At 39.9% G+C, this 23,903-nt stretch overlaps 1 protein-coding gene across 1 annotated transcript in view; it reads right to left on the reverse strand.

Moving 5' to 3' along the window:
* Positions 1-6,411, reverse strand: part of LOC112158211 (kinesin-like protein KIF26A) — a 43,117-nt gene extending 36,706 nt beyond the window's left edge. Inside the window, exons 1-2 of the mRNA XM_036210586.1 lie at positions 5,954-6,411; positions 3,624-3,745 (exon numbers count right to left, since the gene is read on the reverse strand). Coding sequence (XP_036066479.1) covers positions 3,624-3,745; positions 5,954-6,235 — 404 coding nt within the window. The 5' untranslated portion in view covers positions 6,236-6,411. The remainder of the gene's footprint in view (positions 1-3,623; positions 3,746-5,953) is intronic.
* Positions 6,412-23,903: the final 17,492 nt, after the last annotated feature.

Genomic DNA, 23,903 nt, shown 5'->3' on the forward strand with positions numbered 1-23,903 from the left:
GGTTTTATAACTTTGAAAAGGTCATGCTAAAACAAAAACTAATTACTTTCATTTAAATGTAAACTTCTGGCTTTAGAGCACACCCATATGTCGCGACACAGCACGCTTTGCATCCCTCCGCTTGGAGGGTAGGCCCTTAAAAAAACAATTTCGGACAACTCTAGCACTACAAATGTCCCTACAAATGGAGGGAGAAGGGAACATTTCAGATTGAGCCTACTAGTAAACAGACAACCCTAATAAATTTGGTTTTACTGGAAATTTCTTTATACTTTTTGCTTTTTAGTTTATTTTTAACTATTTCAGTTGAACAGATTTTTAGTGCAGTCATCCCTCCCTATCAAGCATTATGTCAAAGGTGGAAGAAACCTTAAGCAGAACTGGAATACTGCATCTGCTAAAAGTGGTTTAAAAAGTACATGATGTTCTTGTTCTTCAGAACAAAAAATGGATGTTTCCAACTATGTTTTTTTATGCATTCATCACTATTTTGTCTTAGAATGCAGTAATCCAAACGGCTCTGTTTAATTTCTCTATTGGTTGAATAGTATTTGTTTTTAGGCCATAATAAATTCGCTTAAAATGTGAAATTGATCAACAATCAAGAATAGATTTTACATAGACAAATTCACAGTTAAATTAAATTGTACTGTTAACAGATTTAAAAAGTTATTGGCCTCAAAAATAAGCGTCGACAAAAACTTTTATAACAAGTTGTACCGTAGTTATAATTTTGGACTTGTGACTTCTGTTTTGTTTTTAAACCATTGTCCTTGTCTTGATCTCAAGTGCCATGTTTCTTGGGTCATTGTCATTTCAACACCTTACTTTTGATTGGATGTTTATTCTGACCTTGTCAGCATGTGGTTCCTGGCCGCACCAGCATCAGGTATGCAGCATCAATACGTGCAGCTTAAGCTGTCAAACTCACAAAGCAGATGGAGCTGAAATCACCCTGAACCCAGCAGACCTCCTCTGACAGCTCAAACCACACCAACAGAAAAGAAACAGTAAATCTGCCAATTATGCTCCGCACGGCGAGCAGAGGAAGGCTTTGACTCCTCAGTCGAGCTCTCTCCGCTGAATTTGAATCAGGAAAATGAAGTTCATTTATGGGAACGATGGTGGTGCTCTCTGAGTGAGAAGTGGTGGATTTTTTATTTCTCTGCACAAATATGTCATTTTTAACCACTTTTGTGAGAAATAGACACATTTATTTGGACAGCAAACTAAAGGTTGTTGCTTTGTAGACACTAACTTTTGATCAAATCAGGAAGGAATATAAACAATGTTGAAATAAAGTATGTTCAAAGATACCAAATCCTACAGTTTTAAACTCAATACTTTATACCTGCACTCTAGCATTTACTCCTCTTTGGGATTGATGATGCCCCTCTTGATGTGAGACAACTTCGGATTTGTTAACTTGTTGCAGTACATCCCACTAGTTAGTTTCTATTTGACTGACCACTTGAAAGTAAAAACTTTAATCATCAAAGTACCCAAACACAGAAAGGGAAAATTTGTAAACAGAGAGACGGGTTTTGGATTTTCAAAGGAAGAGAAAAGAAGACATGAAAGTAAGTGTTTGCTGCGGAGCTCTGTGCCCTGGATTGCTGCCTAAAACATCTGACACTTCCTTATTCTTTCATGTTTTGTTTTACAAACGAAACAGCTTTGAAGAGACATGTGACCCCATGGGTAAAAAAAAAAAAGTTGTTTCTTTACACAGTGTTCCCTCATTATATTGCGGTTCACCTTTTGCGGTCTTGCTGCTTTTTGGATTTTTTTCAGCACAACATTGTATGTTTTTGTTTGTTTGTTTTTCTTTTTTACAGCGTAGTATTCAGCATCCTGATTGGCTGTTAACATGGTCATTTAACCTCATCCTTACCGTGTCAGTGGGAAAGTCTTTGATTGAAGATTGTTATCGTCATTCTGTTACACTGGACTTGTTTTCTATGAAAGTTGGAACTCTGAGAGTTAAGAAAAGAGACAAAGGTGTAAAAAAGGTGCCTGAGAAAAGTGTATGGATTGTGTAGTGAGGCGGTTTAGAGTCTTAAAATATCTGCAATTATTGAATGTATCCCTCATAATAAATGAGAGTACATTTTATTTATTTGTTTGTTTGCTTTATAAAGCAACAGTCTGGCATATGTGTTCAATATTTCATTATTTGTACGGGCAACCATAGTAATACTTGCAAAAGTTAAGTTTAATTGCACAATTTTCTCTCCTGACACAATGATCATGTATTGTTGCCAAGTGGCCTTTAAACAAGAATAAGCTTTTCTGTTCAAAAAAAACAAAACAAACTGCATCCACTGCTGCCTGATATAAATGTACATTTAGAACTGCACTCCCTTACTACCAGAAACAAACTCCATTGACATCCTAATAGTCTTTCTGAAACTCTTTGCAATCAGCACAACAGGAACACTCGCACATTTCACTGGGTGAAAGCTGTAAATGTGGACTCCTGCTGTGCTCGTTTGAATTACTACAGTTTCTGGATATGTGAGGTTCACAGGATGAAAATTGCCAAATTGAAAGAATGTCACTTCAGACAAGTGGGGGGAAAAGGAGATTTATCTAACAAAAAGTCAAAATCCTTCATAGGTCTTCTTTAAACTTGAATTGAATTGTATCTGTGTTGCTTCCACATGATTTCCAGCTTCATCAACTGTCTCATCTGATTTCAGATTTTCATCAGACTTCTATATACCCTAGAAAATATACCCTTGTTTCGGACCGGGTCCAATTAATTGGTTTTGGTCCAGTCCTAAACTTGCCTGTATTCAGACTGGGATCTACCGGAGATTTCTGTTCTAAAGCAAGATTTCTAAACAAAACCACGTGACTAAAAATGGTTTTAGTCATTGGACAGCAGTTACGGGGGCGAGTCAAAGCAAAAACAGAAAGATGGAGGTGTTGCAATTTACAAATTCTTTGCCAGGACTGTTCACTTATTCAAGCTTTCTATTTCGCTTATAAATTTTAAACATCTGTATGAAGGCCAGATTCAGCACTTTTTATTGCTTTGGTACAGTAGAGGTATGCTGCAAGACGGTTACTGGGGATGCTACAGCTACGAGGTACGGTAATAAGTGTTTATGATATTAAATTATCGGAAAAAGTAATGTGTATCACGTTAAAAGTTGTTTTAATGAGCCTGCATTAATCATTTCAATAAGCTGCTGTTTAATCGCTGTTCCGCGTTAGTCCGCTAATGGGCGCCCATGGTGGCCATTTTGGTTCATGCTGCCAAATATTGGTCAGCAGCATCAAATCCCAGAAATGTTTTTTTTACCAACTGTGGGACAACATTTCGTTACAGTTTACACTGTTCAAGAGAGCACACATCCTGGAACAGTTTTATGGAAGGAATTGGTCAATTCTGCTTAAAGTGTGAGAGGCTCCACTACACAGGCTAGATCTGACTCAAGAAAAATGATCCAAGCTTGGCCCCACTTTCTTCCATTTGAGAAGCTCAAAAATAACAGGCTTGCATTGTACTGAATGTTCACTATAAGTACTTTAAAATACCTCAAACTTTTTTGTGTGTGTGAGTGAGAAGTCACTTTTTCTCGATAGGAGTGTAAATAAATGCTGCATTCACTGACCTGATGAAGAAAGCGGCAGCACCCGATAGAGGCTGGCTCGTCTGGGTGGCAATGCTGTGAGCCTCTGGTTTAACAGGGATCGTTGTCTTTGAGATCATGTGACAGGCTGCTGAGGATGAACCCTAACACAAACACGAAAAAGACAAAGCTGGTCAGAATCATACAGCCTAGCTTTGTTATGTTTGATTTGAACTCCAGAAGGATATTAAAATAAGTCTGTGCTGTTGTTTCAAACTTCTACCATCACCTAATTACTTTTCCATGTAATGAGATTACAGTGAGGCAGATGTTCCAATGCTTGCAGGACCACAACAGAACCCTGTTGATTTCTAATCACGGATGGAGCGCATCAGCAGCTCAACTGGTCCCAAAGGAAACATTTCTGGAAACATTTCTCCCTTTTTTTCCAGGAAAAGCACATTTCTGCCAGGAGGTCATTAACTAATAGCAGTCGTGCTTAACCAAGTAAGTGAGGTCCATACTTCCTGTTCGGTTTCACCACATCATGGCAGCTGAGGTACAAGGTGAGGATCTTTTTCTGCCTCTCATAATGAATGATCTCTGTCCACAAGGAGAAGGTAAGACCGTCAAGTTGGAAAATCAATTTTATATTACACTTGGTGAGCTTGCCAGTCAATAACCCCACCAAAAAAAAATAGAGGGTTCATAAACCATACTTCCGCTTTTCCTCATTCTCCTATTTTAGGGATTTCCTTGGTTTTCTAAACTTTCTCTGGTTGCATTGATAACAGGAACAGGTTAGTTGGCGCTCTCATTCCTCGGCTGTTTGTGTGAGATACACTCAATGACACTCAGTGAACTAACCGGATTACACAAGGAGCTGGGGGCAGGAGGGAGCAGCAAAAACTCCAGTGAGACAAATCACACAAAAGACACAACAGAAACACAAATGAGGAGAATGGCTTGATGTTGACTATTAAAATAGTTCTGTACACACTGTATTTTGATCTTTTCTGTTATTTGATCTCCTTTGTTGAGGAAATTATCATTTTTGTTTTTATGTCAGTGCTAGCTGAGCATAGCTTTGGTAAACATAAGTGGAGTAATTTTATAAAGTATATTAATTCAAACCTAATATCTCTCTGTGGAAATTAGCATTCTGCCCAAAGCGACTTTTCTACATTGTTTGGTCAGCAGGTGGGACTACAGATGGTGATTCATATCTTTATTATCATAAAAGTTCAACTTTTTATCTTCAACTTTGGTGTTGAAAGTCAGGGTAAAAAAGGTTTTCTTTACTTCCTTAGTGGCTCTTGATGGAGTCAACATGTCAAATCTAAATAATGGTTTTGGTAAGACGTGTTCCCTTTGGTTTCTGTTGGTCTGAAAATAGATGTTCTACTAAGAGTAGTTCCAAATATTTTTATGTCCATTATGGTGAGTTTTGGTGAGGCAGGTTGTCAGTCGGCTCCTTGTTTCCACGTCATGCCGTCTCCCTGTTGGCTGTCGACAGACTAATCAGCTTAACACCACCTGTTCCCGCTCCCGTTTCACTTTCCGCTCTCTGCGGGTTCGTTTTCATCTCAGAGTTAGAAAAGCATGCAGCCCGTCCAGAGTTTCTGCAAAGCAAGCCAGGCTGAAACACAGAGATAAGCAATGGCGTCTGAAACAAAAAAAAAAAGCGAAAAATTCTGTCGTCTGCTCTGAAAACCACCTCCCAGCCTGAGGGCTAGACTGCGTCAGCGGCAAGCTTTCAGGTGTTTTCAGCACAAGGATGCTTTTTTTTCTGGGTTTCGCAGATTCTCAGTCAGCGCTGCTCCTTATTTGCAGGTTTCAAACTGAGTCATCAGCCCTCAGCTGCAAGCAGCAGGATCCCTAACGAGGCCATGGCTCCTCTGTGTATGCCAGGCGATAATAAGGCAGATAACACGACTCCCTTCAGCGAGTGAAGACTGTATGTGCAGGTGAGTCAAGGACTGATCATCCTCAATCGATTCTTCCAGAACCCATCAGTCCTTATACAAAAGACATCAAAACTTGTTCTTATTTCCGCACAATTATGACGTACCAGATTTTAAGATGCATTATTTTAGAATAATTAAGGGTTTTAAGTGTGCCTTATAGGGCAGAAAAATATGGTATTTGGTCAAGTAATTAAAATAAATCAGCAAAAACTATGTGATAGTAATATGCAATCCACTAATTCTCAAAAGGTTATCCAAGAATTATAACTAAACATTGTCACTCAATTCACTGTTTGGTTTACCTTGTTTTCTGTTTTTACTTTTGAGTCACTAAACCATCAGAAATTCTTCTTTTTATCCTCAGTCACACTTTCTGTGCCTTCCTTACTGTAGTCTCTTGCTTACCGTAGTTTGCTCGTGTTTGCAGCATGTCACTCTCCACACCCCCTCGAGGTAGTTGTGTGCATTTATAGGTGTGACTGTGGCGAGCCCCTTTGCTCCACCCCCTCCCAGGTAAGTGCTCTGAACTCCGCCCCATCCCAACAGAGCTCCGCTTGGCAGCTGCTGACCGTCTTGCGTCCAGCCTTGCTGTTTGGCTGCGTGCTCGTCCCCCTCATAGGCTGTCGCCATGGCTGGTGGGGGGCGCACCGAGGTGGCCATGTTGGGGGTGGCTGGGCGGGGTGTCATCCCTCTGCTGGTGCCAAGGGCTTGACTCAGGGCGAGGCGTCTCAGGTGCTGGACGTTGGTGCCGCAGACTTCACAGCGGGATGCAGGAGTTGCATAGCGGCCACGGCGAGGACACTGCAGGCGCTGGAGCTTATCGAAGAGAAAGGAGGCGTAGGCCGGATCCTGGGGGGGACAGTTGAGTTAATTCATTATATTTCAGTTAAAAAAAATAAAAATTTTTTCTGTATACAATGTTTTTAAATGGATTGTATTGTCTCGTTCTGGCAGGTGGTTAAAAAAAAACATGTAAAATGGTCTATCTATCTATCTATCTATCTATCTATCTATCTATCTATCTATCTATCTATCTATCTATCTATCTATCTACTGTATATACTGTATATATGCATATATGTATATATATATATATATACTCAGCTTATGTGTATATATACAGAATAAATAATATATATACCTATATACTGTATACATAACATACACATCACACTCATATATATATATATATACTCAGCTTATATGTATATATGCGGTATAAATATATATATATATATATATATATATATATATATATATATATATATACTGCGACAGACTGGCGACCTGTCCAGGGTGAATATATATATATATATATATATATATATATATATATATATATACACCTATATACTGTATACATAACATACACGCACACACATATATATATAAAACAGTATATATATATATATAACAGTATATATAAATATACATGCACATACTAAGCCAATATATTGGCTACTTACTTATCTCTAGACTTCCTAACTTCCTATTTAAAAAATGTGTGGCAGAAATCTGTTTATCCATCAACAATCGATTTGTTCTCCAAAATAACTGGACATGTGGAGCCTTTATGAAGCAACAGATGCTCAGTTTGCACTTTTCTCAACCAACACAAAGTTTATGTTTCTGCACAAAGACTCCTCCGCAGTCTTTGCACATCTCAGTCATCGACCACCAACCAGCTGCCCAGCCTGCACACGCACACACACACAAAGCAGCAGCTGGGCATAAACCTGTCACATCTATAGAGGCGCCACAGATTTACAGCTGGGAGCGTGTCGGAGAGTGACGTGCCGCCACATCCACTCGCCTCTCATGAATGGAGGTCACAACAAGAGTCAGAGCTGGAATAACTTCACACTGATGCTTTACAGCCAACAGACGGTGACCCAGAACAACATGAAGGAGCGGCTCAGCATCCAGTTTTTACATCTGCCTCGTTGCTCTCACTAGTCTGCCACCTGTCAGCTACAACGCCCGTCTGGAAGCTCGCACTTGAACACAAGCTGGAAAACAATTGATGCTTTAGGGTCTTCACGCCCTGAAAACTTTTCTGAGCAACCAGTTCTGTTTATTCTAACGAAAGGAGAAAATGTCAAAGTTTTTAGTAGAGATTCAGCTGCTGGGATGTTTCAGCGTTTGATCTGTTTGATCCTTTGCCTAAAGAGAAAGACAAGCTCAGATGATGACAGAGGATTTTGGTTCTTAGATGATTAATGTCAAAAATTGGCAAAAACTGGCTAAATTCTGGAGTGATCACTCCTGGAGGATGCTCTTTGACTTTTTTTTATCATTTTGTGTAGCTTTAAGACAAAGATTTTGCTCTTTCTTGAGCCAGACACTCAATTTCTGTCGCAAGCGTTAAAATACTCAAAACAACCGAAGCATCTTTTGATCTTTTTGTGTTAAATCTACTTTTTGATTAAGTTTACTTTTGTTTTTTCATTGTTTTTTTTATTTTTTTTTATATATATTTATTTGTTTTGTTTGTCTTGATCAACTGATAAGATAATTAATTAACTCACAAACACAATAAAATAATGAAGCACAGATATACATCAAAAAGAGAAGCAAAAACCAATTCATGCTATTTTAGACAAGAACAACCAATAAGCAGCTGCTTCATCAGAAGCACTGACCTCTGACCTCTGCTTTTTTCTATGAATTTTAACAGAACCAGGAAATAAAACCAAAAAGGATAAACCTTAAAACAAATCAAATTTATACATTGGCTTTCATCTTGCAAAAATGTTAATTTAATATGGAAAAACATGGAAATTTGCAGACAAAAATGTCTAAACTAAGAAAAAAAAGTACATTTAAATTGATTTTTCAACCCTAAAGGACTACAAACTTTGCATTTGAAATAATAATAAAAGACATTTCTGAATTAAAACGACTTTGTAATAGTTATTCTATAGTAAGAAATTAGGAAAATAGAAGGAATTCAAGAACAAAATTAAATTACCTGTTTGTTTGATTCCTACAATATCAATTTGAGCTTTTTCCCAGTTTCATCCTGAAGCTGCTTTAATTCTGAATTGAGTCCAGCCCTGCTGCTCCCTTTTAGCTTAACTTCTGTCTTCTTCTGTGACAGAGAGGAGAGGGCCAGCTGGAGCCCTGCAGCAGCTGACATCACTTCCTGTCCAGCCTCCATCACCCTCCTCCTTATCTGACAGACGCAATTAATTTTAGTTTATGTCAAATGTTTTTGAAATTTTTGAAGGTTTCCTAAAATCCCTGAAATGGAGTCCTGGAGGAAACCACTCAAAGCTGAAACCAATTCTGAAAGGATGCAACTCCACAGAAAACCACTGGCTACATAAGCATTCTAGCCTTGATTGACTTTAATGTGAAGCCGCTTAATTTTATGAAGATACATTTCCAAATTTAGTAAATGTGGCTATATTTATGATGAATGACAACAGTTTTAGCTCCAACGCTGACATGCTGATATGACTTCCACAAAGAGGGAACAACCCAGATTTTTTTTTTATTTAGTTACAGTTTTAGGTTTAAAAGTTTTTTTTTTTTTTTTGAGTTTAAAATTTTTAACACTTCTTTTAAGTTGAAAACACTTTTTTCTTATTTAAAATTTTATTTTTCTAATTTTCAACAATTCTTTTAAGTTTACAATGTATTTACACTGTTTTCAAAATGTCTTTTTAAATGTGCAATCTGGTTTTTAACTCACTTTAAGCTGATCTTGATTTATCCCCAGACAAATTTCCCTAAATTCTTTTAATGTTTAAAGTATTAAAATAAAATAGGTGAAAGGACCGCTCAGCGTTAAGGTGAATTCTCCTCTCAGTTGCGTCTCCATCTTGAGTTACACCTTTGTGAATGCTAATGTCTTCTGTCAGGAAGATGTCCTCTGACTGACAGGAGGAGAAATGACGGCGAGCACAACCGTTACCAAAGAGCGCCGCCGCCTCCTCCACACTGAATCGCCTCTATAAAGCCAGCTCAACTCTGCAGGGTGGAGACGAGAAAATGTTTCTCTGAAGACGAAGTGAATTAAATGATAGACGATCAAAAACTTTGATTTCCACTGACATTTGTCAACGTCAGCTTAAAACGAATCAGATGTTTGCTCCAAAAGCATTTAAATAAATGTTCAAGCATCTGAAATAACATCAAAACCAGGATGTCTCATTTGGCCCCCCTCAAATTAATCAACACAATAATTCCGCCGCCTTGAGAAATGAGAATTTGGATGTTAATGGCTCTTTTAGAGTGTGTTTAAAGGAGCTGAACCCGCCTCCCTCAGCTCTAATTATCTCATTACTCATGAGTGCTGCAGAAAAGGGTTTTTTTTTCAGGTTTTATTTGAAGACTGCAGGCGGCGGAATTGAAGAGGCGTCATCAATCTCCTGTTTGAAAAGGGAATAGGTTTGTTTTAATGGAAGGGTGCACTGTGGAGGTTAAGAGGAGGCCTTTTTTCTCTTTGAAAGTGGTGCAAAAAACACAGACTCACACACACAGAAAAAAATGTTTTTGACTGAAAAACAAAATTATGGAATAATTTGAGGTCTGACAAGTAAGCCTTTCATGAGTGTTCTTGACATCAAGTTCAATCTAAGGTCACATGGTGGAAGATTCAGAAATAACCTAAAAAGCGAATGTCAGAGGCACAGGGTTATTTAGGGAGCAGTCGAGAAAGGAGGAATTCTCATCTGATTGAAAACACGGAGACCTATTTTTGCAAAATGGAAAATGAAAAATGAAACAACTCACAAAAAGTGAGTACAAAAGTTTGGTTTAAATGTAGAACATTTAGAAGACTACAAACGTGGCCTTTAACCAGAAACCCCACAAATAGAACTGGACCATCAATGTCACAAATTCAGCACAGAGAAAATGAAGACCAGAAAAGGGGCATCAACAGCATCCAAAAGGGCAAACAGGACGGAACAAAGTACACACAAATACAAAAAAAGACACAATTGTGATCTCTGATTACATTAAACAGATTATTTAGGTCCCTACACTCTACAGCAAGGGCCATCTGGCGGTCCAGACCCAGATGTTGGATCATGAGGACCCAAAAGTAGGGTCTAGATCCTGACCCAGATGTTGGATCATGAGGACCCAAAAGTAGGGTCTAGGTCCTGACCCAGATGTTGGATCATGAGGACCCAAAAGTAGGGTCTAGGTCAGGGGTCGGCAACCCAAAGTGTCGTAAGAGCCACTTTGGACCAATACAATAAAAAACAAATGTGTCTGGAGCCGAATAAATTGAAACGCCTCTTAAGAGTCTTACACTGTAAGTAACACATGGAGAATGTGTCGAATAAACGATTATTTCTCCTGCTGCGCGTCCTCGTGTCATGTTAGCTTCAGTTTTGGCCTCATGACAAATTAGTGAGACATTGCAGCGTCAAACTGTCTGACAAAGGCTGGATAGCCTCATAATGAATATTTGAGCTTTTACTTTGACATCCCTTAATGACACAACGAGAGGGGGTCCTGATCAGTCTCTCCCTCATTCTCACTCCAGGTGCAGGAAGAATTCAAACATAACAGGACAAAATCATAAATGTTCAACAGTCAGACAACAAAACACATTGAGGAAAACTCAAACTTAAATCCAATTCCAGTCAGACAGACAAAAGAACGGGTAACCCACAATTCCTTGCGCTGCCAGACCGATAGCAAGCACAGCGTGTCTGAGACACGCTGTGCTTGCTGATAGTGCTACAATATGAATGAATTACAGTTTGTTTCATTGCTTTGATGAAATTAAAGAAATGCAATAAAGAAATGCGATTTTTGATGTCATTTTATTTAGAGGATTTGAAAAAAAAAACACAAAAATGTAACGTCCCCCTTTAAGGTGCTTCCACACTGGCCGCTTCAATAAAGCGCACACTTTCAATGAAGAGTCAATATAAGCGCGTGCACACCTAAATTCCTGCCCTCCAAGTCTGGAGCGCGCGTGAGTCTTATAGTCAGACATTTAAAAGGACAGAGTTGTGAAAACAAAAGTCTTCAGAAAGATTTGGGGGATTTTCAACACTTTTACTTTCGGTTCTCCCTGTTGTAGATGCAGATGAGCGCTAATGAACAGTAAAAATACAATAGAAGGAGAATCTCCTCCCCGCCACGCACCGCACGCGGCCGGTGTGTGAGACCTGCACATCGCCGCGCTCAGCAGGTGATATCCACACCGGAGCAGCGCGGTCACGCACGCAGTGGCGGGGAGGAGATTCTTCTTCTATTCTTCTTCTACTGTTCATTAGCGCTCATCTCATCTTGGTGTCATATTAACCTGACCGGACACAAACCGTAATGATTCATTTCTCCTTCGTGATCACGTTTGGTACTTCTGTGACTCCGCCCACAAGCAGCTCCCGCGCTGAATCTTCAATCCGGTTCAAGATTTCCACGCACAGTTACAGCTGCGACTGTGCGTGGGAAATCTTGAACCGGATTGAAGATTCAGCGCGCGCTCAATGCGTGCCGATTTGTACGTGGAGCTCGCGACCCGACTTAAAAACCCGCGTAGCAACGTGCGCTCACGTGCGCTCCAGACGCACGGGCAGGAATTCTGCTGTGCGCTGACTCAGACGTGGAAGCATCTACACTCATCTCACAACAACTGGAAAACGTAAAGGATGTTTGTGTCATGTTTGTCCTCCTACAGAAATCGTATTAAAACAAAAATATTGTGGCAGCCTGACTGTTAATTTAGAAATAGTTCCTTGTTAGTGGGTGGAGTTAGTGTCTGTTCTTGTGTTGCATTATGGGACTTGAGTGTTTTACCGGCACCATGAGTGAGAGTGGTGTGTGTATGAGTGACCCTCCTCACAGTGTCAGCTGTTCAGTGGTTCTGTGCTGTTACATGCTTGGTGGTCTAAATGTTGACACCATCCGATTTACCCAGTCTGCGTGTACGTTACTTCCTCCAATCACTTGGGGTCGTGCCATATATGGGACACAAGTGATCTCTGGATTCAAACTTGCCAGTCATCTGTTTGGTTCTCCCTCAAATCACTATATTATATTTCCTTCCAACATTTTTTATTAATTTCAAACATTCTTGAAAAAGCGCCAATGAGCCGCAAGGGGGTGCTTGAAGAGCCGCATGCGGCTCCGGAGCCGCAGGTTGCCGACCCCCGGTCTAGGTCCTGACCCAGATGTTGGATCATGAGGACCCAAAAGTAGGGTCTAGACCCTGACCCAGATGTTGGATCATGAGGACCCAAAAGTAGGGTCTAGGTCCTGACCCAGATGTTGGATCATGAGGACCCAAAAGTAGGGTCTAGGTCCTGACCCAGATGTTGGGACACGCGGACCCAGCATCTCGATCCAGATCCTGACAAAGATGTTGGGTCATGCGGACCCAGCATCTCAATCCAGATCTTGACCCAGATGTTGGGACTCTGCATCTGGGTAGGAACTTGATCCAAACCTATAACGATGGGCACCTCTATTTTAAATGGTGCAGCTCTTGTTGTAATTGCAAAACATTCTCACCTCCATCTCCTCATCTATGGGAACATACATGTTTGGAGACTTTCTTTTGGGAAGAAAAGAGTCTGTAAGGAACCTGAAGAAGAGCCTTCAACTTCAGAGAAACATAAGGCTGCTGTTTACAGACACAACCAGGAATCTTCATCCAAATATGGATTTTTTTTGAGACAGCTGTTTCCACAAACCAAACCATTTAATATGTGGCGACAGATTCTTCACATAATCTCTCAATAGTAAAGACTTGATGGATTCATGTTTATTATTATACTTAGAAAATACCAGTTTTTGACAGTTGTGTCAATTTGTTTTTGCTTTATTACATTTTAAAAGTTGCAAATAAAATCATAAAGTCTATGTTTAAAGCAGCTACAAATATTTCATGATGCATTACATTTTTTGTAAATCTCTGATCTCTTATAGACTTTTCAGCCTTTCTCTTTTTAACTCAGACATTGATGCTTGTTAGCCTGATCTGCTCAGAGTTCCTGAACGCCTCAGACTTTCCTGAGCTGCTCTGTTGCCACACTGACAGAGATGCATGCTGGCAGAGCGGGGCGAGAATCCAATCCTGCTTCATTTCTGCAGCACATCGGACAGACAACCTGCCTAGAAGAACTAAAAAAATAAATTAAAATACAACTGAGAGCAAGGAAACTATATATATTTTTAAAATCGCATTCATTGTTGATTATATTCGAACCTAAAAGAGTATATTTCTAAAAATAAAAGCACAAAATATATGAAAATATTAGAGGATCAAAATCAGGCAATAAAACAGCCATTTTGGGGCAATTTTTCTCGGATTAATACTTTTTATAAACTGCTGTGGCAGATAATCATGTTTATGTTCAGAATAATCAGATTGTTGAATTTAAGAACCACAAGTGAGGAGAATAGATCTTCATCTCTCCTGAAAAGGTTGAACTTTGGTTTGGTGGAAATGTGCCATATAGCTTTATCCTATAATCTTGCATTCTCTTTTGGTGTGAAGCAATTTTAAATGTAGATTTGCTAAATTGAAATACTTTGTTATATCAGCAAAATGTGAGGAAGTCGTTTGATCTCTGAGAACGAGGGTTGAGTTTTTCAGTCAGAGCACACACAGGAAACGCCACGACCTTGCCGTGCGGGAGCTGCCGCCGTAAATTAGAATTAATCAGACACTGACATACGAGTCAGTTCGTTGAGTAGGAGAATGAAAAGTGACAGCAGGATGAAGGGACTCCCTCAAGGCTGAGTTTCATCTGCAGGTGGGGTCAGAGACAAGAAAGAAATTCCACTCAAGCTCTGGTTCCTGTTTTTGATTAAGTAGGATTGCTCGGAATTCACTGATTTGAAATTAAATGGGCTAAAAAAAATGAATAAAAGATCCGGATTCTGACTAGATAAAGTAGTTATAAAGAGTAAACAAACGGATAAAACAGCATTTTTCCATCTAAATGGAAAATACAGCTTTTCAAAGTGAAAGGACAGTTCAACACTGCTGTAAAAACTGCCCAGGTTCATCACCACATGTACTGTGGCATCGATCGGAGCAATAACTGGCCTGACTGCCTCAGAATCCGACGCTCAGCACTTCCTGTCAGCTGACATGGTCCAGCTCATAAACTCCAGCTGACTATGCTAACCCCCTCTTGACTTTGCTTCAGGCTTTCATGGATAGACTCTTCATTTGTCCATTGTGAAGGCCAGCCAATCCACCAATAAGCTTAAAGCACTTCTGCCTGCAGTTCCTACAATGTCCACTAGGTGGTGGTGTTTAAACACTTTATCGATATGAGCAGAAAACAAGAATAAGATAGAGAATATCTAATTCTTTCAGTGACTTAGGGTAAAAAGTACAAATATCACCATAATGCCAGATAGCAAGTTTTAGCTAATTGAGATTCTGATTTAGATTACTTTTTTTATCTCAGTTTAGTCAAAATGTTTGTTAACAAGTGCGTTGAGTGTTTGAAGTTATAGGAGTAGTAAGATCAGATTGTTTTCCGTGTTGATTTTAGACTCCACCTGCCAATTGCATCAACACATCCCATGTCCAAAACTGAGTTCCTGATTGGTTGATACATTTTGTTTGTCAATTATTTGAGCTTTCGACACGTCTGTGACACTCACGACGTGCTCTGGTTACATCTGTACATTGACTTAACATAGAAACTAAACGATCCTGTTTAGTTCAGTGTGAACTTACATTAGCCTAACGAAAACATCACAATACACCTTTAAAGGATAACCAGACAGGATAGTTGGAGCCTGACTCCACCCACAGCCAAAATGTAAAAGTCCAGTTGGAGGGGTGGGGTTCGGTAACAGGAGTCTCATGACTGTTACCATGAATGGAGCTACAGATGATGACGTAGGACTACTGAAATGAGGTGGGACCTACATGGTTTGACCAATCATGAAATTTCACTGTAACACCTAGTTTCAACCTGCAGGGGCAGCACACAGACAGTTTTTGACCATTATTTCTAGAATTATGCATCTTTAATTTAAATTGTCAAAAATTTGTCAACAGGGCCGACTACGGGCAAAGGCAACATAGGCGGCTGCCTGGGGTGCCATCTGCCGGAGAGGGCACCAAATTACGTTCATTAAGATATTCATGGATTTTTTTTTTTTTTTTGCTTGTTTTGTTTTTAACAGTTTGACACACCACTCATTTCATGTAATCACAATTATCCCATTTTGTCTAGGGCGCTATGCAGCCCAGGGCCGGACCTGTTTGTCAAGAACCAATAGTGAGGACAGCCAAAAAAAGGTTAATTGAGGATTTGGTTACACTTTAACAGCCACACACCAGAATCACACATTTGATTTTCAATGAGCCTCAAGAAACTCAAGACACACCTGCACTCCTTTTAAGATTCGACTAATCCTCTTTACAACTCATTGTGTATGTGACCATAGCTTAAATCAGTGAAAGTCTTAATGTAACAAAACCCTTTTGCTCTGCATTAAAAAGAACAACTATGATATTAGGATATTAATTGAAAAAGGTAATCTAAAGTTAGGAACAATAAAACAACAGTCTGATTTTTGTTAGGATTTCCTCCACACTCTCTGGTGTGTGAGCAGTGAAGCCTTGATGAGTGGGAGAGCATGAAAACAAGAATGAAAGCGAGGCAGCAAAGTGGCATCAGCACAGATTTCAGTGTGAGAGGGGACGAGCAGCAAAGAGCAGGGCTCACTCGGCCCAGCAGAGATGTGAGCCGCTGTGCTGTTCACGCTTCGATGCGACGACCTGACAGAGGAGCTCAGTGTCAAACATGCCGAATCGCATCCCCGACTCCTCCAGGACATGGATACCCAGGATTCACTTAGACGGAATAAAACAGACCCATCTCACACTGTCTCACCTTCCTCAAAGTAGTCTGAGTTTCACCTTCAGCAACAAATGGACTCGTCCAATTAGGCAAAACAAACGTTGCCTAAAAAGTTAATCTGTGTCGCTGCAAAATGCCTATTCTTGAACTAAAGAAATTAGATCCATCAGGATATGTACCAGCAGTGTTCTAAAAACATCAATTGTTGTGACTTAAAACAATTTTAAATGGATACATCAAAAATAAAATATTTGTTTCACTTTCGTTCGCCTTTTACTGTTATCACTTTTATCTGAGTTTAATTCGGCGCTCTCACATTCCTGTTACCACATGATTGCTTCTGAGCATGCCCAGTTCTGTAGCGTAATTGGTTAATCGATTACGTGGAATATGGAGCCAGCTACTAACATGTTTTAATAGATTAAACAGAATTATATGTTATATTTTCTGTGCACAAAAGAGATTTGGGCTCCATCCGCCACTCTGTAATATTTTAGTTCAGGGATGGGCAACTCCAGGCCTCAAGGGCCGCAGGGTCTGCATGATTTCTAGAAATCCGTGCCTAACGGGTTCAGGTGTGTCCAGCCAGTTAGAACATGCCACAACAGGATATGTTGGAAACCTGCAGGAATGTGGCCCTTGAGGCCTGGAGTTCCCGATCCCTGTTCTAGTTCATCAGCGCATCATTTTTCTTCTCAGATTATACAACAACAAAGGATATATGTTAGTTAAACTATGTTAGAGAAACTAACTATATGTTAGAGAAATTTGGTAGATTTTGAGGATGTTTGTTGGTTTGTATTTGACCAAAATTGAAAATAGTTTTATTTTCAATCATCTCTACAAAAGGTAAGTGACACTGTAGGCAATTAACACATTGACCCATGAATTGTCTTGAGACTGATGTCTGCTTGGCTTGTTGGAGTGGAACAGGCTGTGTTTTGATGTTTGCAAAGCTCCTAGATCTTTCTATGGACTGATTCTTGTTCTTCTGCATTCAAATAATGATATGCATTAGGGTTCATTTTCAAGACAGACCACTGTTTTGTTTTGAGTTTAGTCAACACTACAGTTCTAGGAAACGTTCAAACGTCAAATGTTAAGCAACTGTCCAAGAAAAAAAGGCTGGAGCAGACCAAACAATCAATGTAAGACTGGATTGTTGTCAACCCTATCTATTTTCCAGCACTCCTTGGACTGCTTGATGCCAATCAGGTGTGATCAGTCAATCAGGATAAAGAATCACTTCAGTCAGCTAATCAGCAGCGAGTCAGAGAGACCTGGAACTGGTAGTAGCTCTTGAGGACGAGGGTTGGCCAGCTCTGTCCTTATGTGTTATAGCAAGATGCCTTAAGACCGGCTCACAGTAACCGTTCTGGTCCAAATTGTGTCAATGTTGTGGTGGCAGGATGGCTTGCTCACTGTATCTTCATTCAAAATACTCCTCTACCATCACCTCAAATCTTAATACATTGTTTCCTGTTTTTCCAGCTTTGGGGTCATGTCTACCAACGATCATCCTTTTAAGTGATAAAATTATTCTGTAACTTCTTCTACTTCATAATACCTTATTTAGAATTGGAAGAATTCGGAACAAGAGGTATTTTAGTGTAAATATGTGGCCTTGTCAAGCAGCTTCAAGATTGTCTTGTTGACCCAAATTGTTGGGCAGACACTTTGGCTACAGAGCCTTGTTGACATGTTTGGAAGATGTTTTTCCATAAACAATGTTATCATATTATTTGTTTTGCTTGAAGTGGCATGTAACAGTGAAGAGTTAGAAAAGCTTTTAAGAGAAGAGGTGGAACATTTTCAATCATAAAAGATCAACCAAGTCTTATTGACTGCTTTAATGTTACCAACTACTTTGACTGAACCATCCTAGATAAATGGAAGTCTACACCGTTTTTCTTTGCTTTACCTGTTTAAAGAACCAACAATTTACAACATGATGTTCTCCATCTTTTCATAGCACAAAAATACCACTCTTTAACTGACCTTTAATCGTCCTTACCAAGATATTCAGTCGTGTGAGGCTATAGAGATAAAAGCAGTTTGTTTAACCCTTTATCACCAGAGTTTTAGCTCCAGTGTTGAGATTCTTTCAACTACCGTAACTCTTTAATACAATTAACATATTTCCAGCGGATTCTGCCCTGTGCTAATATGCAGCCCAGTCCAGCAGTGAAGTGCTTACGCAGTTAAACCACCTGATTCACATTGATTGAGCAAATGGTCAAAGAATAACAGTGAGTCAAAGAACTCGTGTTAACCAGGTGTTACTGGCAAGACCTCCAGTATCAAAGGGTTAAAGTGGTTGGGCATAATAAATAAAGACATAATGAGTTAAGAGTGTTGTACTCTAAAGCAAATTGTTCAATGTAAATTAGGTTTTTAAAGGTATTTAACCAGTGAGAGTCCTTTATCACATTTCTACAATGCACCATTGTTCCTGACCTGAAGGGCAGCAGTATCAGTTAGAGCAGCAGCTTGTCTATTCAACTGGGTAGCCATGACTTGGCAGCGCTGGCATAATCTCTGTAGCTTTTCCTCATCGTCCTCCAGCTTGCCGTAGCTGCTCAGTTCACCGGCGGATAGCGAGCCCTCGGGATTTGGCCGACGCTCCCATGTCCTCCTCGCCTCCTGCTCCTCCTCCCCCTCTTCAGAGCGAAGTCGCTTCCTGCAGCCTGTTGACTCTAGAGGAAGACGAGTCGCCCCTTCCACAACCTGCAACCACAAGTTTGTAAATTTCCCCAAAATAGGATTTGCATCAAACATGCATTTCATGCATAAAGAGTATACTGACTCTTTGTTGAAATTGGCCCCAACAGCTTCATATTGTGAAACGTGGCCTTTCTAAGCCCCGGAAGGCCGCCACTGGATCCAAACCTTCAATCAACCAATATACTAACTCAGTAAACCATGGACCCCCGTATAGAATGTTTTTTAAAAGGTCAAAAAAGGATAAAAGTTCAAATATTCAGACTTATTATTTGAACATTTAGAACAGGTGGTGTTTTATCTTAAGCTCCTTCTTATGTTTTCATACTATGTGTCAAGGGAAATGGACATGTACTCTGTGGTGGACAGATGACTAGTCCAAGAAGTTCCTGGTTGTGGCTTGAAATCAATTGCAGTGAATTTGGTGAATGTATACACTTCATCTGCACGTCTTTACCCAAACATCGTCTTACTTTATCACAAAAACCAAACCTCCCTTAGAAAGTCTGAGTTTGTGTGATCTTGGAAGCTAAAGTCCCGTTTCCACTGAGCGGCCCAGTACCGTATGGTCTGGTATTTTGAACGTTTCCATTGTAAAATGGACCCATTAAACAGTACCGACCCATGCTCTTGGGGGCCCCCACTGGTTGTAGGCCCATGGAAAAGTGGAACGGAACAGTTGGGATAGAGCCTCTGTATCCACCCATTGATTGGCAATGTTAGAAAGCATCAACAGCAAGGTCTGGTCTGCGGTGGAACTGAAAACATTCCTTGCCATCCTTTGGCGATGGCATGATCCAAGGTGCACTACTCGAATGCTTGGTGTCTACACCACCCATGCGCCATCAAAACAAACAACTCAGGGGAAGCAAGGCTTGACTGAGTTGAAATGCTCACCAGAAATAACTGGACCGTACCACTCCTTACCAGACCGTACCCGACTGGACCGCTCAGTGGAAACAAGGCTTAAGACTATAATCACATATCCCACAATGCCATCGCTCAGCTATCTAAATACATGATTGTTTTAGCAGATTTGGCAGGTGGTCATGCAGTGACATTTGTAATTAGGAGGCGGCAGTCACATTTTTACACGTCGCACGATGTCCACAGAGGTTTTAGGGAAAGGTCAAAATTTTACAGCCACTGGATGTTTTTGCTCTAAAAATTGACATCAGTCAGTTGCCGCACAAACACATTTCAAGGTTGCGCAGTGGCAGTCCAGTGACAGGCAGGGATTACGCCATTACAAAATCAGGCCACTGTTAAAACGCTGCCGGAATCACCGGACGGCAGAAGCAACGTTTGGACAATGTGTAAATGTCTCCGGACAGCATTATACATTAAAGTGCTTTCAGCCGGGGAATATAAAAACTGCGATCTTCTGCTTTCCTGACTGCCATCATCTATATAACATGACCACGTCAATGTTTTTAAAAAAAATCTTTTCGATTCTGACAATGTCATATGGTGGCAGTTGTATTTGTGAACGTGGCGTAACCAGGATGGTGCCATCTGGGAGCACATAAGCTTTTTGTAGATAGGCTTTAGTTTGGAGGCTGAGCTATCACCTTGAACTTGTGGTTTTATTCCAGGCTACTTTAGTCACATGTTACTCCCGTCAGTCTTTGAATGTGTGTGTTTCTGTGCAAGAATGTGTAGAATCAATTAGTGCTGGGGGATAAGATAATACATATTGTGTGGGTGATAAAAAACTGTCCATAATGTAGTTTTTATTTGTTTATTTTTATTGCTGAACTTTTGTGCAAAAATGTGTTTTTCAACTAAGACACTTAAAACTGTTGAGCACTTAAAAAAAGTTTCTGATTTGTAACTATTCACTTACATGTTACTTGAAAAAATATAGTCAGAGAAAAGTAAGTAATGACATTTTTGTCAATTTTTCAGAGAATAACTGAAAATATACTTTATTGTGGTATATTGTGATAAGTATCATTATTGTGATATAAAATGATTCATATCCATTTTTTCCATATCACCTAGCACTGGTACCAATTGTAAAGAGCTACACAAGGGCAAACATTTATACAAATGAACACATTGTTTTATCTTTTTTAGGGCGTAGGCAGTTTGTAAAGGTCAGATGATTGGTATTAATTAATTTGTGAAAATGTCACTAGTAAAAACATTCCCAGATATAAAGATATTACTCCTTCAGATCTATCAGATGCCGCTGCAACAAAGACGGAAATCTTCTGATTTTTTTACAGAAGCTGCTGTTCAAACACCTCAAATGCATATACGGTGAAAGATTTTGAGGACGAATAATCTTCTTTTTTTAGCCAAAAAAAAAAACTCCAAGGCATTTAAAAGGTTAAAAAAATGATTTAAGAAAAATGTAACTTTTTTCCTATTGTAACCTTTAGACTTATTGACATAAATGTTACTGCTCTCCTCTACACTCACAAATAGAGCTAATTTTCATATTTATTGTCAAAACTAAAGATGTAAGAACAAAATCATAGATTTATTCAAATGTTGAAAAAATATTTAAAAATATATATTAATAAATAAACATGAAAAAATGTGTTAGAAGGTGAGGCAGAAGGAGTTTGCTTCACCGATAAAGGAACTGATTTGAAATAAAAAAGGAAGGTGATGATTAAATGCATTAAAGTCGACCTTTATAAACCCATCAAAATGAAGTCTTTCATCTGTGGACAGACCCGAGGTGAAGATAATAAAAAAGGATTTACTCACAGTGTACCTCCTGAAGTCAGGCCTCCGCTCCATATTCCAGTGTGAGAACATTTAAGTTAATAAACTCCTCCACCCAAAGGACTGTGGAGAGTCTAAAAACTCTCTGACTCGTCACTGGCAGGAACACAGCGGGAATGAAGACTAACTGTCTGGGTTGAGAGAACAAGAGATTGCAGATGAAGCGTGAACTTTCCGACTGTAGGATGAGGGAAGTGAAGAGAAAAGACCCACAGCTCTACCGCTGAGATATACAACACTACTGTTGGGACAGACAATGACTGAACCGGACTAATTAGTTGGTGTTAGTGAGGTGAGTGAAGTTACAGAAACACTGAGGATGGCTGCTGAGTCCAGACAATGGATTTGGACACTAAAGTCGGCGGGGGCAGCAGTTGAGCATGAACACCCACTGAAACTGCTGTCGTATGGCCAGTTTTCTGAGGAATTCGCTCTTGGAGGTGAATCAGTCCGACGCACAATGATGTAAAGTCTGCTTTCCACTTCTGTTACACCAATAAAAGTAGCTCCAAAGCCTGATCAAACTGTACGTATAAGAATGCTTAAGGAAAATTATCTACTACATTTTTATTAGGTCCTATAACTCCTCACTAGAGCAAATTTGTAATTAGCCAATCATATATCGGCAACTCAATACATTTAGACAATGTATTGCAGTTCAAGTCAAGCATCAGAATGTGGAAGAAACACGATTGAAGTGACTTTGAACATGGCATGGTTGTTAGTATTTCAGGAGCTGCTAATCTACTGGGATTTTCACCCACAACCATCTCTAGGGTTTATAGAGAATGGTCAGAAAAAGAGAAAATATCCAGTGAATAGCAGTTCTGTGGGCGAAAATGTCAGAGGAGAATACTCAGACTGGTTTGAGCCAATAGAAAGACAACAGAAACTCAAATATCCACTTGTTACAACCAGGGGCTTTAGAAGCAGAAGACCTCATCAGGTGCCACTTATATCAGCTAAGAACAGGAAACTGAGGCTATAAGTTGTACAGACTGGTTTCTTGAACATGACAATGAATTCACTGGACTCTAATGACCTCAACAATCACCAGATTTTCAACCCAAGAGAACCTCTTTGGGATGCGTTGGAATGGGAGATCTGCATCATATATGCAGCTGACAAATCTGCAGCAACTGTATGATGCTATCATGTCAATATGGACCAAACTCTCGAGGAATGTAGCTTGTTTAATATATGCCATCAAGGATTATATTTTGTACCCTTATCCTCCACAAATATAATTAATAAAAATAAGGTTTAGCCTCAAATATAAGAGGAGTTTGTCCAAATATACACCTGCATCTCCTCATGCATATGTGGGTTCCCCGCTAAACTTTATTCTTACAGTCTAAAAACACTCTTCATAGGTTAATTGGTGATTCTAATTTGCCCCAAGGTGTGAATATGATAGTTTGAGATTGTGTGGCCTTACAACGGACTGACAACTTGTTCAGGGTGTACTCTGCCTTCGTCAAACAGTAGCTGGAATAGGCTCCAGCAACCCAGTGACCCCCGAATGGTATTCCGCAGATGTGAGGATGATAGATGAATTATTTGACAAAGCAATTCTGCCCTCTGCTGGTCCAAAGTAATACTACAGCACTCTGTTTGAGCTTCACTCTCAGCAGCTTTCTGCAGGAAATCAACACACACAGAATTGATACACATAAAGCTATATTCACATGGATCCACGGGGTTCTTGTTCTTTCTTTGATTTCATACACTGCAAATGAGTAATAAACTAATACTAGAAGCAAACACTACATTTCCCAGAATGCATTCCGCGCGGTAAACCCTTCCCCGACTCAAAAAAGGGGAAAAAAAGTAACAGAAAGATAAAGTCAGCATTCACAGACAAAACAACTTTTTCCAGTCAATGCTTTTTCAGCAGAGCAGTTCTCTAGCTCCTCCTCCTCTTCCTTCGAGGCCGTCCCCCTGACAGCCTGAATTCTGATTGGCTGAGGGCAGAGGAGTCTTCCCCACTCCTGCAGTTGGACCATGACCTCCCTTTGAGCATCAGGCTGGATTTACGGGCTGGTTTGATTCAGTTTGAAGCAGGAACGCCTGGGAAAGACACACACCGC

The sequence above is a fragment of the Oryzias melastigma genome, linkage group LG24, assembly GCF_002922805.2.
Source record: "Oryzias melastigma strain HK-1 linkage group LG24, ASM292280v2, whole genome shotgun sequence".
NCBI classification, from domain to species: domain Eukaryota; kingdom Metazoa; phylum Chordata; class Actinopteri; order Beloniformes; family Adrianichthyidae; genus Oryzias; species Oryzias melastigma.